This window comes from Setaria italica, chromosome IV (genome assembly GCF_000263155.2).
Source record: "Setaria italica strain Yugu1 chromosome IV, Setaria_italica_v2.0, whole genome shotgun sequence".
NCBI lineage: Eukaryota > Viridiplantae > Streptophyta > Magnoliopsida > Poales > Poaceae > Setaria > Setaria italica.
The window spans coordinates 8,095,415-8,112,027 of record NC_028453.1 but is presented as its reverse complement, the minus strand read 5'-3'; the positions used below and the strand labels follow the sequence as shown (position 1 = coordinate 8,112,027).

Sequence of the window (16,613 nt, the reverse complement as noted above, 5' to 3'; positions counted from 1 at the left end):
GGGGTAAATTGCTCAGCGCCTAGGCCTACGGCGCCAAGCTTGGCGCCAAGATCCACGGTGCCAAGGCTTGGCGCCATCATGGATGGCGCCAAGCCCCCGCCACGTCGGCATCCGCATCAGCCGCTGCGCATGGACCTTGGCGCTAGGATGGCTGGCGCCGAGACGTGTAAGCTTGGCATCAGCGTGGATGGCGCCAAGCTAAGGGTCCAGTTTTGGAATTGGTTCCGCCAGGGGCGTATTTGTGAGAATCTTTCGCAAAAAGGGCTAAAAAACAAAAAAGATGGTCTTCCCACAGCTGTCTCGGGACGCGTATGGTGGCAGGGGAGTGCGAAGAGGTAGAGGTGGAATGCGGGACACTGTGTGGAGTGCGTGAGGAGGATGACGAGGAACCATGGTGGGGGACTCAGCACAGGCTTCAGAGGAGGAGCGGTCGGAGACCATGGCAGGGAAGCACGATGAGGATGGATCCATGATGACGGTGCGCACGAGGAGGAGGATGCATCGTGCAACGAGGAGGGATCCCCGCCATGACCGATTCTAGCGACGAGCACATGACGGAGTGGGGCGGCACCAGGCTCAGCGGCGGCATGGCCGAATAGCCCAAGCGGCAAGGCCAGTGTGCGGGTGCAAACCCGCGGAAGTAGCATTCGACCTCCGCGCGTAGTCGTGGCGCCGCTCGCGCTACTGCCCGCAAGCGGCGGCACGGCCCCTGGCTGCGGTGGCCACGCAAGCAAATGGCCATGGCTGCTGTCACCAACCTGCCCAAGCGGATGCGATGGAGGTAGCCAAAGGAAGAAGACGAATGGATAAGGAATGACATGCGGGACCCACTATATTTTATCCTTTATTTGCTAAATAATAATGTTTCTTATTTTTCTTCTGACTGAGTCCAACATCTGCCAACGTGCATGACTAAGAGGTGGATCCGTTGCCACTTATCATCCAAGTTAGCGAAAACCACCTTCCAAACCAGTTTAATGGTCAAATTTATTCGGTTTTAATAGTTGGATAGTCAAAGATTCCTGATTTTAGAGTTTCATGGTCGAAACCAAACCGAGACGATAATTGAACGGTCAAAAATGGACTTTTTCCTTTCTATATTTATGTTTCAGTTATAATTATAAAACATGTAAATTCGAGAAATTATGAGGTTATGATTTATAAAATTCTTGGACATTTAAATTCCAAATAGTAATCTTTCCACTTTAAACGGCAATAAGATCAGAAAATTGGATGGCCTGCTTACTTTTCTCTGTGATATATAATTAGATCATATAAATTGGAGGAAATACCAACACAAGTAATCGTAGTGATCATACATACAGGTGTAATTCAGCTCTAAGTTAGTTGCACATAGTGCCTACTCCCTCCGTTCGAAATTATAGGTTGTTTTAGCTTTTTCTAGATGCACATATATTATTATGCATCTAGACATAGGGTATATCTAAGTGCATAATAAAACCTATAAATTTTAAAAAATCATATAATTTGGGACGGTGGGAGTATTTTCGAGAGACAGGCGCAGCATCATTGGGTGTTATTAATGGGCGCGCTTGGTTGGTTTGCTAGCTGGCCTTGCCTCGCCTGACTCGGCAAGGCAAACCTTGCCAGCGTCGGAGAGAAGTTTTCACTCGCCTAGGCTGGTAAAGGAAATGCTTGACAACACGAGCGCCGAGATAGCGGGCAAAAGAATCAAATACTATTTTTCTTGCCTCGCCTAGCAAAGCAAGCATCGGCAAGACATCCAAGCACGCCCCCCCGATGATGATGGGCAAAGGCTAATAGCAGGGACCCTGAGGAGGCAGAGTGGCAGAGGCTGCTGCATGTCTTGAGAGGATTCGGCTTGCTTCTCGTTGGGCTAACATACCGATGATCCTTGGTAAGATGGCTCCAATTTTATATCCAAACTCCGAGCAAGAACGCATGATCACTCCATGGTGGGGTGGAAATGGTGATGGAACTTTCGACCGACCGAGTTTCGTTTCCCGAAAAATAATTTCATTTTTGACTGTTTCCGATTCTACCAAATATAAAATTTGGTTTTTCTAATCGCTTTCATCTCTACATTGTATTTCTCATATAATAGTTGATTTATAAATATGGTAAATTTTCGACCAACCGAGTATTGTTTCCGATAATGTGATTTCATTTTCGATTGTTTCGGATTATTTTCATCATGCTGGTGATCCAGGAGGCCCAGCACGAAAGGAAATGTAAGACTCCGGGAGAAAATATGCCAAAAAGACAGGAATTGATTCGTAACGTGCAGATCGTGGTACTCAGTTAGATCCCCGCTATGACCTATGACTCTATCAACGCACACAAGATGAACTAGTACACATTAAAAAAACAACTTTTGTTTGACTCTTCACCTCACCAAACATCTTGTTGGTGATGGGCGGACCGGAGACCAAGGGCTAAACTTTAGCCCTGTCACGTCGGATGTTCGGATGCTAATTAGGAGGATTAAACATGAGCTAATTACAAAACTAATAGCAGAACCCCTAGGCTAAATCACGAGACGAATCTATTAAGCCTAATTAATCCATCATTAGCGAATGGTTACTGTAGCACCACATTGTCAAATCATGGACTAATTAGGCTTAATAGATTCGTCTCACGATTTAGCCTAGGGGTTGTGCAATTAGTTTTGTAATTAAATTACGTTTAATATTCCTAATTAGTATCCAAACATACGATGTGACAGGGGCTAAAATTTAACCCCTGTCTTCCAAACACCCCCCGCAGAATGCAAGTATGCAACGGCCAACGGGAGCTGCGCGTCCCCACCCGCCGTCACTTCTCTGCAAAGCGCCAAACCGCCAGGGCGATGTGCATGACCCGAGCGGCGAGCAAATCAGGGCCGGGCTCCCACGTGCCTTATCTGGTCAACGAACGCCTGGACGCCGCGGTCCGACGAGCCGCCGTCGCGCACCGCCGCGCGCGCCTTCTCCCTCCAGCTCGCCGCCCGCCGCGCCATCGCCTCGGCCTCCGGTCCGCCCATCACCTCCTCGACGCGCTCGCGCAGGGCGTCCCTTGTCAGCGGCGTCGGGGCGCGGGCGCCGACCCGGTGCACGTCGACCAGGAACCTCGCGTTGATCCGCTGGTCGGACCACCTCGGGGAAGCCACGACCGGGACGCCCGCGGCGAGCGCCTCGGCGGTGGAGTTCCACCCGCAGTGAGTCACGAAGCAGCCCACCGACGGGTGCGCGAGCAGGCGCCCCTGCGCGCACCACGGCACCACCTTGCCCCGGCCCCGGCCGCAGCAGGCGGCCGCGAGGGCGTCCGAGGAGAGGAGCGCGCGGTTGTCGTCGCGCACCACCCACAGGAACGGCCGGCCGGTGCTGGCAAGCCCCGCGGCTATCTCCGCCACCTCGTCGGAGTCATTGTTCACCAGGCTCCCGAACGCAACGAACACGACGGACCGCGGCGGGCGCTCGTCGAGCCAGGACGTGCAGCCGTCGTCGGCGGCGGCCGAGGAGGATTCGCCGTCGGCGTCGTCTGGGTCGATGAGTGGACCGACCGGTATGACCGGAAAGTGCTCGCAAAGCCCCGAGATGGTCGCGTGCTCGAGATCGTCGAAGGTGTTCACGAAGACCCACGGCACCGTCTCCGTGGCGCGGCCGAGGTCCTCGACGAGCATATGACGCCAAATCTCGTGGCCGGACGCGTAGATCAGGAGGGGCCGGAGGTCGTCGGCGTCCAGCTCCGGGAGCCCCGGGAGCGTCACGGAGCCCGGCGCGTCCGCCTCGGGGAACGCCGCGAGCGCGTGGACGTGGTGGTAGTACACGGACAGGAGCGCACAGGACTGGATCCACAGCATGCCGCCCGGGAGGCCCAGCTCGCCGGCGATGCGGAGCGCCCAGGGCACAAAGGCGTTGGCCACGACGCACGTCACGGGCCGCCCGGCCTCGGCCTGGCCGCGGACGAGCTCCTCGAGCGCCGCAGGCCCCGCGGCCTCGACGTGGCGCGCCATGTCGCCCGCGACCCGGAACCGGGGGTCGTCGGGCGCCCATATCCCGCCCCCGCGCAGCCGCTCGACACGGAGCCTCCCGCGGCTGGCATCCGCTTCCGCGTCGCCGTCGTCGCCGTCCCCGGGGCCGAGGCGGATGCCGGCGCGGAGGGCGGTGGTGAAGGTGACGAGCAGGCCCTTGGCTGCCAGGCGCCGGCCGAGGCGGAGGAGCGGGTTGACGTGGCTCTGGAACGGGGCGGCGACGAGGAGGACGTGGGGGCGAGGCTGGTCCGGCGCGGACGTCATGGAGACGACGGCTACGGCGGCTGGTTCTTGGCTCATATCCCGCGGGCTGTGGTCACCAGTATTCAAGTGTGGTGTCAGACGCTCGCGCTATCATATGGAAGAGGCGGCTGCGGCCTTTGCACACGCACCGAGCCGGGACGGGAGCGCAGATTAGCTTGAGGTGCAATGCCAGGGTGTCACTTCTCCTGGGCTCCTGGCTGGCGTCACTTTTTATCATTGATCTTCGGAAATAAGGAGACGACACTGCTGACATCAATGAATCTTGCAGATATGCAGATTGGGTTTCCGTAATGATCTGATCCCCGTCGCTAGCTTTGTTCCGTTGGTTGCCAGGTCGCTGTTGAGAAGTGATCTTCTTGTCAGGTTGCCTGACCCCGAGCTTGCTGAACTTGCGAACCTAGCTTGCTGAACTTGCGAATTTACCTCCGCAACCTCTTGAACTTTCATGGCTGTCACACGTATTAGCTTTCGTGTCTAGTACTACCCGCCAAACCGACCAAGAAATAAGAAGGTTACGTGTGTTCCACACCAAATGGACCAGTAAGGGTCTTTTGGCATGACTCTGGGGCTGAACTCCAGTAACTCTAGCAAAAATTCCAGCTAAACATCCCAGCTCCAAAACTTCATGGACCTGTAGTGCAAATGGGGGTGAAGTTTTGGAGCACCTCTTTTGCAGCTCCAAAACCACCTGTTTTGAACCTTCTCGTGGAGTTGGTGGGTAATTACCCACCAATACCACTTGTTAAAAAAAAACAATTCGTTCTTTTCCTCCCGAGACCCTGCCGCACCCATCTCTCCTTCGGTGCCTGTTTCCTCCAACGCGCGACTCCTCTGTTTTGCGCCCGAGCACCGCCGCCGCTAGGGTTTCCCCTGCCGCCACCCACACCAGCGGCCGCCATGAGCCCCGCCGCCGGCCACCCGAGCCCCTCCCAGCCGCCTAGCCCCGCCGACCACCTAGCCCCTCCCGGCCGCCTAGCCCTTCCTGACCACCGCTTGCCACCCGAGCCTCGTCGACCGCTGCCGACCGCCCGAGCCTCGCCACCAGCCGCCCGAGCCCCGCCCGGCCACCTAGCCCCATCGATCGCCTAGCCCCTCCCGGCTGCCTTACACCGCTGGCCACCACTTGCTGCTCGAGCCCCACCGATTGCCGCCGGCCGCCCGAGCCACACCCCTGTCAACAGCGCCCCACCCCCGTCAACAGCCACCTGGCCGCCATCCAACCACGTCAACAGGAGATCCCCCGCCGGAACAAGGTATTTTTTTTAGTTTTGATTTGTTTTGTTTTGATTTGATTTGAAACCTATCGATGAAATTTGCTGCATTAGGTAACTTGGTTTGATTTGTATATATTGGGTAACTGAAATTTGAAGTAGATACCTGAAATTTGGACAGTACCTGGTTAGATATGGATAGTACTTGAAATTTGAAATTTGAAGTAGATACATTGAAGTATACATTGGTAACTGGTTAGATATGGACAGTACTGGCTTGTAGATACATTTTGAAGTAGATTAATGCCTTCTAATATGAAATTTGTGAGTTGGATAGATGCCTAAAATTTATTGGAACTCAGAGAACACTCGAGTGCTCTATATGTTGTTTGCCGAACAAGTTGGAAAAGGAAATCGGCCAAACACATACTTGAATGCACTTGGTTATGCCGAGGTTGAGAAAGGGTTCAAAGATAGGACTGGAATTGTGGCTACCAAGGTTCAGATCAAGAACAAATGGGACAAGTTGAAGGAAGATTTCAAGACATGGAAGAAACTAATGCTGAGGCAAATAGGGACTGGTTGTGACCCTATAAAGAAGACTATTGCTATGGATGATGAATGGTGGAAAAAAAAGCTAGAGCTGTAAGTTGGTTCAAAAATTTGGTATATTTTTTTTGCATATGTCAATTATGTTGGTAATACTTATAATAATATGTGTTGTTTTGCTTATTTCAGGACATTCCGGGTTGTGGAAAGTTTAAAAAGAAGGGCCTTGAGAATGAAGATGAATTAGCCAAGTGTTTTGCTGACATCACTACTATTGTTATTGATTATTGGTGTCCTCATGTTGTGAATGTTGAAGCAACAGAAAATGTTGATGAGACACAAGATGAGGCAACCAATTTTGAGACACAAGATGATGATTTCATTCCTGAAACACAAGAGGAGGATATTGGTATTTCTCCTCCACCTGCGAGTGGCAAGAGGTTGGCAAGGCCTGTTGAAAGAAGTGGCAAGAAGGCGAAGTCTGGAAATGCACTCCTAATTCAAGGAGCAATAACAAGTATGGCAAGTTCAGCCAATGAATATGTTTCGAAGAGGCATGAAAAATATTCTATTGATGAAGTGATGGAGGTTATGATTGCTTGTGGGGCCGGCTATGATGGCAATGAATATTACATTGCGTTTGAACTATTTGTGAAGAAGGAGCAAAGGGAGATGTTTGTGAAGAAGGAGCAAAGGGAGATGTTCATGACCTTGCCTACTAATGAGATTAGGTTCAATTGGCTTAGGAGGAAATACAATGACAAATATGAAAAGTAGAAATGGCAATGACAAATATGAAAAGTAGAAATGGCAGTGAGAGTGATGTCATTTTTGTATGCCACATTTTATTTTTATCGCATGCATGCTACATTTTATTTTCTTGCAGTTCATTTATGTATGGTAATTGTATCTTACACTTCATTTATGTCAATGTTCATAGATATCTTCAAGTAAGTTTGATGACTCTAGTGATGATGGGGAAATTTTTTTAAAAATGGTTGAGACCAGTGCTAAACTAGCACAAAGTTATCATGACTTGTATATGGACAAGGCACCACCGAGGTTTATGTTTTCACAACAAAGTGGAATGGGATGGCTGATGGAAACGATAAACACTCCAGGAGAGTATCATCGAATGCTTCAGATGAATGAGATTAATTTTCATGATCTTCATGATGTGTTGGTTGAGAGGTACGGATTGAAACCATTGAAACACATGGATACATATGAAATGCTTGCAATTTTCCTATTCACATGTGGTGACTGTGAATCAAATAGAAGAGGATAAAATAAGTTTAAACACTCAGGTGAAACCATTAGTAGAAAATTTCATGAAGTTCTAGATTGTGTGCTTTCCATGGCACAACATTTCTTGAGACCAACGGATCCTAATTTTTGCAATGTGCACAAGAGGATTAGGAATGACAAGAGAGCATATCCACACTTTAAGGATTGCATTGGTGCACTTGATGGAACCCATATTCATGTGTCTTTATCACCTGAAGAACAAGTGAGATATATTGGTAAGACTGGAATTGCAACTCAAAATGTGCTTGTCGTTTGTGATTTTGATATGCACTTCACCTATATGGCTGTGGGTCAACTGGGTTCTTTGCATGACACGAGTGTATTGTACCTGTTGACGCCGAATTTTGATACGTGTTTAAATTGGCATCAAAGAAGAGGAAGGCGGTCGATGTGGCAGGAGAGAAGCTACAGTTGGGAATCGGCCGATTGGGGTTGCAGTGTTTTGGCCGATTGCTTGAAGAAGTCAATGAAGGCTGGCTGATTGGGAGCTAGAACGGCTTGGCCGATTTGGGCCGAAAGTGGGCCAAGGTGGCGATTGGCCAGAAGATGAAGATTGGCTTGAGAGAGAATAAAAACCAACTCCGATGCAGGTTGCGTCCAGTTGTAAATATTTGTTAAATTAGAGATAGATCCTAGCCGGTTAGGAAATTAGTTGTAACAGGGTATAAATAGCTGTCTCGTAAGGATTGTAAACAACAATACATCAACCAATACAACAAATCTACTTTTTGTTCGCACTTTACTTTCAAGTCGGCAACTTCGCCAAAACCTTTTCTTTTCACAAGTTTGTACGAGTTGGTAGGGCTGCATCGACACGATCTCCGATCAATTTGTAAGTTCCGCTTATCGAGTAATATCTAAGCTTTAACTTCGGGCGCATCGCTGTTGTTTCATTTAGATTTATTCACCAGTTATCGATATTAACTAGAATTATAGATTTCATCTATTGTTTTAGTTTTATCACTAGTTATCCAGCTTGAGATACGAACTGTCATCTTTTTGTTATTATTTTTATTTATTACATAGCCGATTAGATCTGTTTCAGGTGCTGCTTTGTAGCGTTGTTTAGATTGCTCTAGTAGTTTCTTTACAATTGTACATGGTCATCGGCTGCCCTATAGCCGGTCACTTACACAGTAAATCGACCGATTCGCTGATACGCTTTTCAAAATAGATCGGAACCTTAGCTGATCAAAACCCTCGGAATTTAATACTCTTCTTTCCTTGTCAATCAACAGGTCAGATTGACTGGCACACCGCGCGAACTGCACTAGGGAAATAATCCGAACAGGAGTTAAGCAGATTCTCCCGGGTCATGTGTCCGACGCCGAGAGTCATCCGCTGATTTTCAGCACCAATACACTTTTGGCACGCTCGGTGGGATAGAAACAAGATCCAACATGTCGAAGGCTGCTGAGATATCTGAAGATAACGTCATCGAAGTCACTAAAGCAGATCTCAAGGACGATCAGAAGGAGGAGGTGGCAAGGGCTTTAGAAGAATACAAGAAGACATGCCTACAATCCTTTAGTCGTACCAAAAGCGAGGAGACCATCAAGAAAGCTCCTCTTCCAACTCCCCGCCATATCACCGTCACCGAGGACTCAGGAAAGATGTCTGAGATGATCCAGTAGTCTGTTTATCAAGCTATGATCGACCAGTCCAACACGGTGTACAACACTGTTGTCAGCTCCATGGTCAACGGCGCGGTTCAGGGGTATCAGGGACCAGCTTATGCCCCTCCTATCGTGGCACCAATCAGAGGCTTCTCAACAGTGCCAAATACATCTCAGTCGGCTCCTCAGCCAATGCAAATGCAAAGTGGAGGGTACAATACTTCAATGCCCCGGGATATAACGGTGCAATGCTCTATCAATCACAAGCGTCGTTTTATCCTGCACCAATTCCCCCCACACAACCGCCATTTTCAAACTCGGCGCTGTGGGGAGTGACAACAACACTCATATATTATATTAGCAGAAGACTTCTGGATGCCGAAATGAGATACCCCCCCCCCCCGGTAGAGCGACTGTGCCTGTGTCTTTACTTCTCATGCACCAAACTCAGACACTACCTTTTGTCGGTAGAATGCGTAGTTGTATGCAAAGATGACGTAGTAAAATACATGTTATCATTACCGATTTTGAAAGGGCGGATTGGAAAGTGGATCTTGGCTTTATCGGAGTTTGATCTAAGATATGAGTCGGCAAAAGCCATCAAAGGTCAAGTCATGGCCGATTTCGTCCCCCAGCACTGCGGACCAGAAGTCGCTGTCATGGAACTAGTTCCGTGGACTCTATATTTTGATGGTTCATCATGTGGGGCCAGATCAGGAATCGGCATTGTTCTCATATGTGGGATAATCAAGTTAATTAAAAGGAAGATAGAGGAACAACCAAGATGGTGGCATGCGACTTTGAGTGAGTCTTTGTGGGCCTATAGGATGGCTTGCCACGGCGCTACCAAGGTGTCTCCTTACCAATTAGTATACGGATATGAAGCAGTACTTCCTTGGGAATTGAAAATGGGGTCTAGGCGCACGTCACTTCAGGATCAGTTGACAACCGATGACTATTCTATCCTCATGAAAGGGGAGTTGGAGGATTTGGCGGGTTAGTGATTCAGGGCCTTGCTTAGTATTGAGGAAAATAAGAAAAGAGTCGCCAGATGGTATGACAAGAAGGTCAAGGTCAAACAGTTTTCCCAAGGAGACTTGGTATGGAAATTGGTCCTGCCGATAGGGTCTAAGGATCCCAAATACGGCAAATGGTCGCCTACTTGGGAAGGACCGTATAGGATCAGTTGGTGTGCACCAGGAAATGCGTACATATTGGAGACCATCGAAGGAGAAGAATTTACAAGGGCTTTAAATGGAAGATATTTAAAGAGATACTATCCCAGCATATGGGTAGACGCCTAGCTGACGATATAGCGTGTCAAGTCCTTATGGCTGATTCCTATTGACTCCTGTCTGTATAGCCGATGCAAGGAGGCATTGCCTTGAGGACGAAAAAGACAAAACGCATATGTTCAAATAAGCTGATTATTATTCGGTACATAAATTAGGTACATGGCCGACACGGTACAAGTCAACCTTAAATTAAAAAGTACCAATACATCCATTAAGTTACAATATGATTAACGGCGTTTCAACTGAGCTTTGCTTGTGTTGATCTCTCTTTGAATCCGTCCTAGTTCGATCAAGAGACAGGTGCTCTTTTCCTCCACGTCCGCCATAGCATCTTCAAGAGCAACTTGGCGGGGTAGTTGGTGACTCCTCTCAACTGGCGGCTAGGGTGGCTTCCTGGAGCCGTTGGCTTCAATGTGGTCCACAATTTTCTTGATGTGGGCAGCGAGAAGGTCTTTAAGTTCTTCACGATGGGCTTCGATCAGATCTTTGTCCACCTGCATCAGTGGTTCCTCGGAATGCATGATATCGATAGCCCGCTCGAGATAGGGACTAAACCGGGTTGGCTGGAGAAACAATGGGCAGTCAGTTGACGGTAAAAATCAGTCAAGGAGGACGAGGGTGATTGCATACTTGATTGATGGAGGAAGAAGAAGCCATCTCGATTCCTGGTTGGAGATCTGAAAGCGTTTTAGCAGAAGGTAGAAGTATGGACGTGGTGCGAGTGCCTCTGGAAGAGATGCGGGGATTTCGTATTTATAGGAGGAAAAGATGAGGGGCAACGGTTAGTAAAAGCATTCATTCAGAGCAAATGACCGTTGGGCTAAAAAGCTGTGAAGAAGAGCCGTTCAAGTTCATATTCGCACAGTGACAACAAAAAGGCATTAAATGTTTTTACAAAAGCATTCAAAGGGCGTTAAAAGTTTGATACATCCATCCAAGGAGGGTATTAATGGCTGCAATCACCCGCTGGCGGATCTGGTCTACCGAGTCTAATACCCATTGGTCGTCATCGGCCAATCCAGGGATCTCTAGCATGTTGCGATGGAGTCAGATGGCCTCGTGGGCAAGAGTTTGCCTCTCCTACTTCAAATCGGTGATGACGGCCAGGAGATCTTGAAGTTTCTTCTCTTCAGCGGCGACGGCTTTCACGACCTGCTCCATCTCCTTGGCAAGTTCTGCCCTATGCCGTTTAAGACGATCTATGGCACCGACAATACTTGGGCGAGAATTTTCAAGGGCACCAATTCGATGGTGTACTTCTTGAGCTTGGTGCTTGTAGGATTCTTCCTCTTCGCGTGCTTTTGCCAGCTTGGCACGATCGGCCATATGCCGTAGGGCTCTAAACACCGGGATTTGCATTGACTCAATATATGCCACAGGTGCAAGAGCTTCTTCTGCGTCTTCTCGGACTTGGCCTTTGATTTCATTGAAGATTTGCCGAATCGGCGAAGCGTCTTCCACCAATTGGCCGATGTCATCCTGGAGGAGGGTTCGTATACTATGGAGCTTGGCACGAATTTCTTCAGGTATTGAGCTCAGAGTCACTTGACGTGAGGCGACATCCTCATTGTCGGAGGCAGCGACTGCGAAGGAAAAGAGGAAGAAGCGGCTTAGCCAACAGAAGTAGGGAGTCAGCCGAGAAGATATTAAAGGTTTTTACTTCCTTGAAGCGGATTTGTTCTACTTGCGTTGGTGGTAGTGCTACTCTTGTCTCGGGGATCAGCGCGGTTGGCTCGTCAAAAGAAGAAGATTCAACGATGATTGGCATGGTGCTTGGACCAGCTTCCTGGAGAATGACAGGAAAGATCTCTATGAGTATGAAGGGATAATTGGATCTGAAAATGGGTGTCAGTTATCTTACGTCTGCTAATCGCGCGGCCAATGGCTGCTAGAAGGGTACGATTGATGTTCCTAGGGTGGCCTGCGCTAGGAATCAGTTAATTTTAATTAAGGACTGTAGAAAACAAATGAAAGGTACATTCTTTACCATGATTGGAAGGATTGCTGGTGGTTCGGACTCTGCCTGAGGGTCGGCCGGTTGATGAGTAGTTTGCTCCGGGAGGATTTGCGCGACCTGATAAAGAGACGAGATTAGCATTGACAATGTACTTAGAAGTTTTGGGATGTATGGGATTACCTGTACAACTTCTACTAGCAAGGATGCAGCCCCCGATCCGATTTCTGAAGCTACTTGGGAGTCAACCTTCTGAATGACTAGCATAGTCGGCGTAGCTGAAGACTCGGCTGGCAGCGTCGCTTATTGATCAGCCGATTCTATGCAGGCGTCCACCTGGCGGCTTGTTTTCTTCAAGGAAGACATTTTCAGTTTCTGCTTCGATCGGCCGGTGGCTATGTCTTCCATCGACGGGGCGTGAAAGCCGATAATTGGGAATGAAGTATATGGATGGTGGTTCTCTATCAGCCTACCACTTCGGCTGCGCGTTGGAGGAGGCTGGCTTTCGGACTGCAAGAAAAAGTGAAATCAGTAACAACCCTGTACCATAAAGAGTACAATATGAAATCGGCCGAGAAAATTGATACCTCTACATTTGGATCAATATTAGTAGGGTCCAGATCGTTGCAATATACTGCGGGAGATGCGCAGAAGAGGTGTTGTTTCCACTCACCCCACCATAACTTGAATTGTTGGACAAAGAAGGAGGCTACTAGCTAGTTGGTCAAGTTGATGGTGCTGGAGTCTGGAGTCAAGCTGCATAGCCGATTGTATTCGAGCCCTCTTGAAAGCCACTCCTAGAAGTTCCCGCGACCGACAAAGTAAATCCCAATTGGCATCTGTCCTAGGCCAAATTGCTGAGCTGCCACCGATGGATTGTAGAACTCATAAGTTGGAGAGTCCTTTCCAGAAAAGAAGTTTGCTGGCAGGATCCCGGGCTTGATCAAAAAATCCATGAGTTCATTCTCAAAAGAGCTGCTGGTCGAATCAAGGCAGTTAGGGTTCTCAAAGAGTGGTTCATCTCTCTGGTATGGATACCAGCTGGTGGTTTCTTCACTAAAGCCGACATAGAAACATCTGAAATATTCGGCTGTTCTTGTGGGGGTAAATTTGCTACCAGGAAAAGATGACACGGCCTCACCAAAAGAGGTGCAACGTCGTCGTGATGATGGGTCATCCTCCGATTCAATATTGGGGAAAGTTTTGGACTCGATTCACTCTCTGGAGATCTTGCTCATGTACAGGTTAAGCCAGAGGGTAATGAACCACCAGGGACCACCAGGATTCCCAATAGGCTCTCCGGATGACAGCTTTACGGCGATCTAATGCATCATGTAATATATAGGCTGATCCCAACAGATGTTTTCCTAGAGGAATGGTAGAACCTTTTGCTAAGGCTTCAGCCAGAGCTTGTGTGTTAGGGGAAGGACCGACTGCTCTGCCACCGAAGAAGTGTTTCTCTAGCCACATCATCAGAAAAGTTGTATACTCTCTGTCGCCGATAGGCCCGGTCTTCATGTTTTTATCAATAAAGCCCTTCCACCTGCCGATTCCTTTTGTTTCTAGATGATGAGTGGGCTTGATCAAAAAATCAAAGGGCGAGTCAGGGGAGGAGACGTCAAGGTCGGTCAGCATCAGGACATCGACCAAAGTAGGGGTCATGGGCCCGTGGCCCAAGAGAAATGCATTGAGGGCGTCAGACCAAAAATAATACGCCGCGATGACCAAGGAATCATTCCTCTCCATTTGAGACAGAGGTAAGTTTATGTAGTGGCTGATTTTTAGTTCGTCCCAAAGAACTCTCTTGGAATTGGACATCCTCTGAAACCATTCCCTCCAGCCAGGGGTCTCATTCGGCCAAGACCTGAATGCGCCTGCCTAGTGGTTCGGATCCATGGTCGATTCCTTGAAGGGGATCCTGTGGGTTTCCAAGTTGATCATTTCAGTTGGATCTGGATTCCCCATGGGGCCAAGACCGATGAGGCCAGGTGCATCAGATATAGGAATGGTGATCCTCTGCCTAAGCTCCTAAAGGGATATGAAGGGAAGGCTAAGAACAGATCTAAAGATGTGCAAAGCGGTGAAAAGTGAAATGGAAAAATTTCAGGGTATTTACCTCTGGGATGAAAGCCATGGTTGCCGATGGAGTTGCTGTTGGAAAGAACGGAGCAGAATGATCAGAAGATGAAGGAAGAGTCGCCGGAAGAATGCAGCTGGAAGCTTAAAGGGCGTCGGAATGCGTTGGAGATGATCCGTCGGAATGCGTTGGAAGATGAAGGAAGAGTCGCCGAGCTCGGGAAGAAGAAGCGGCGGAGGAGGTGAATACTTAAAGGACGGTTCGAGAATTACGATTTTGCTAGATCCAAATCTAAACCACTTTATTATTCAACCCACTTTAGGGGGTTTTTGGGAGCATCGGATGTTTGGACACTAATTAGGAGTATTAAACATAGGCTAATTACAAAACTAATTGCACAACCCCTAGGCTAAATCGCGAGACAAATCTATTAAGCCTAATTAGTCCATGATTTGACAATGTGGTGCTACAGTAACCATTCGCTGATGATGAATTAATTAGGCTTAATAGATTTATCTTGCCATTTAGCCTAGGGTTCTGCTATTAGTTTTGTAATTAGCTCATGTTTAGTCCTCCTAATTAGCATCCGAACATCCGATGTGACAGGGCTAAAGTTTACCCTCTGTCTCCCAAACACCCCCTTAGTATTCAACTAGATAGCGTCTAAAACAGGCCCAACAATTGTGTGGCCCGTCAACTATCTAAGCTCAAAGAAAATTAGATCTTCTATGCTAGAGCCAATCAGACTGCTATCCTGAATTTTACTATTGCATTCGCATCTTATTTTATGATTTTATAATATATGCAGCATCTTTGCAAAATAAATGGATAAATAACATTCATTCTCTCCGATGACCTATCTAGTGATACAACATATATTAACAATTGACGAATCCTAACGACTAATAAATTCATATGCCACATGGAATTAATCAACACGAAACAATGTAAAACAAAATCAAACAACACACAATGGCAATATTTTTAATACACGATTGGGCTTAAGTATACTCGGATATATTACAATATCCAAACTATGTATATAATTTCAAACCACATATGATTATTGTTGGGGGGAAATATTAACGATCCCCTAAATGCCGCTTAAAGGAGCAGACGCGAAGGCCCAGCCCCACCTAAGCCTAATCAAAACTCCGCCTCGCCCGACCGCGGCCTCAGGGTCGGGAACGCTCGACCTCCCTCCACGAGGCTTCCGCCCCGTCCGACTGCGGCCCCGGGGTCGGGGACGCCCGACCCCTCGCCACAAGGTTCTGCCTCGTCCGACCCCAAGCGCAGGGGTCGGGCTCGCTAGGGCCCCCAGGGTGGGCCTCCCCCTCGGATGAGGATCAGGTGGACAAGATAAACAATCCCGTGGGCCCCCCCTCGGCCTCGCCATAAATGCGCCGCAGGCCTGGCAGAGGGAAGGATGACCGTGCTCCTCACGCAACCCGCCGCAAGTACCCATGCACGACCATACTGTACAAGCTACAGTGCTGGCGGCTCACTTCCATTCGCCGCAGGGTACTCATGGCCTGCGCCGACCGGAGCGGAGGAGAAACTCGCCTGTCCTCGGGCCCCGCGTGCCCTCGGGTCCCACGCGCCCGGCAGCAAGGATGTGACGCCCTCTCTCCAGGAGCCATCATCAGAAACGGTAGCATCCACCGTCCTCCCCAACGGACACCGGGATAACGACGAAACGCCTTCATCATAACTCGACGCCTACGAATGCCGAAGGAGCTATCTGTAGGGAGCGACGACAGTTGGCACACGGCCGCCTCCCCCTCCGGCATGCACGCCGGTGCTCGTCAGGGGCCGGCGGAGGCGTCGGGCGTCTAGGAACTTGTTCCTCCCTTCCTGCCGTGTTTTTTACCGTACTACGTTTACACTTTACGGTCCTCTTCACCCGATCCCAGCTGTAACTCCGGCCACTCCCCTTGCGATATAAAAGGAGGAACCCAGGGCCGGAGGGGGGGATCGGCTTCTTCTTCCCCAAGCCATAGCACAATACCACGCTCCCTGAGAGCACAAGCACAAAGAGACTTGGGACCAGTCCCTCTCTCGTCGATCTGTAACCCCTACTACAGAACCCCGCGTGGGCAATACGAGCATCCACGATACTGGACGTAGGGCTTCCTTTGCCCGAACCAGTCTAAACCGTGTCTCCCACGCCACCTCCTGAGGCCTTACGCGCATAAAAGAAATATACTAGTCTAAGTCTTGATCCGCCAATCTTGACAACGACAGTTGGCGCGCCAGGTAGGGGACCTTTGCGCGTACATTCCCAGCCTCATATGGCCAACTACGATGGTAGCTTTGCTCCGGGCTCCCTGATCCGATTCGGGAGC

The 16,613-nt window shown here is 49.2% G+C and overlaps 2 protein-coding genes across 2 annotated transcripts; one reads left to right on the top strand and one right to left on the bottom strand.

The window, feature by feature from the left end:
* Positions 1-2,660: 2,660 nt before the first annotated feature.
* On the bottom strand, positions 2,661-4,693 carry LOC101756079 (gallate 1-beta-glucosyltransferase). Its single transcript, XM_004964972.3, has one exon. It carries the CDS (start codon positions 4,292-4,294, stop codon positions 2,858-2,860), a length of 1,437 nt encoding a protein of 478 aa, XP_004965029.1. The 5' UTR covers positions 4,295-4,693; the 3' UTR covers positions 2,661-2,857.
* Positions 4,694-5,806: 1,113 nt separating this feature from the next.
* LOC101761232 (L10-interacting MYB domain-containing protein-like) lies at positions 5,807-6,795 on the top strand. Its single transcript, XM_004966766.1, has 2 exons — positions 5,807-6,026; positions 6,197-6,795. The coding sequence occupies exons 1-2, from the start codon at positions 5,807-5,809 to the stop codon at positions 6,793-6,795; spliced, it is 819 nt and encodes a 272-aa protein (XP_004966823.1).
* Positions 6,796-16,613: the final 9,818 nt, after the last annotated feature.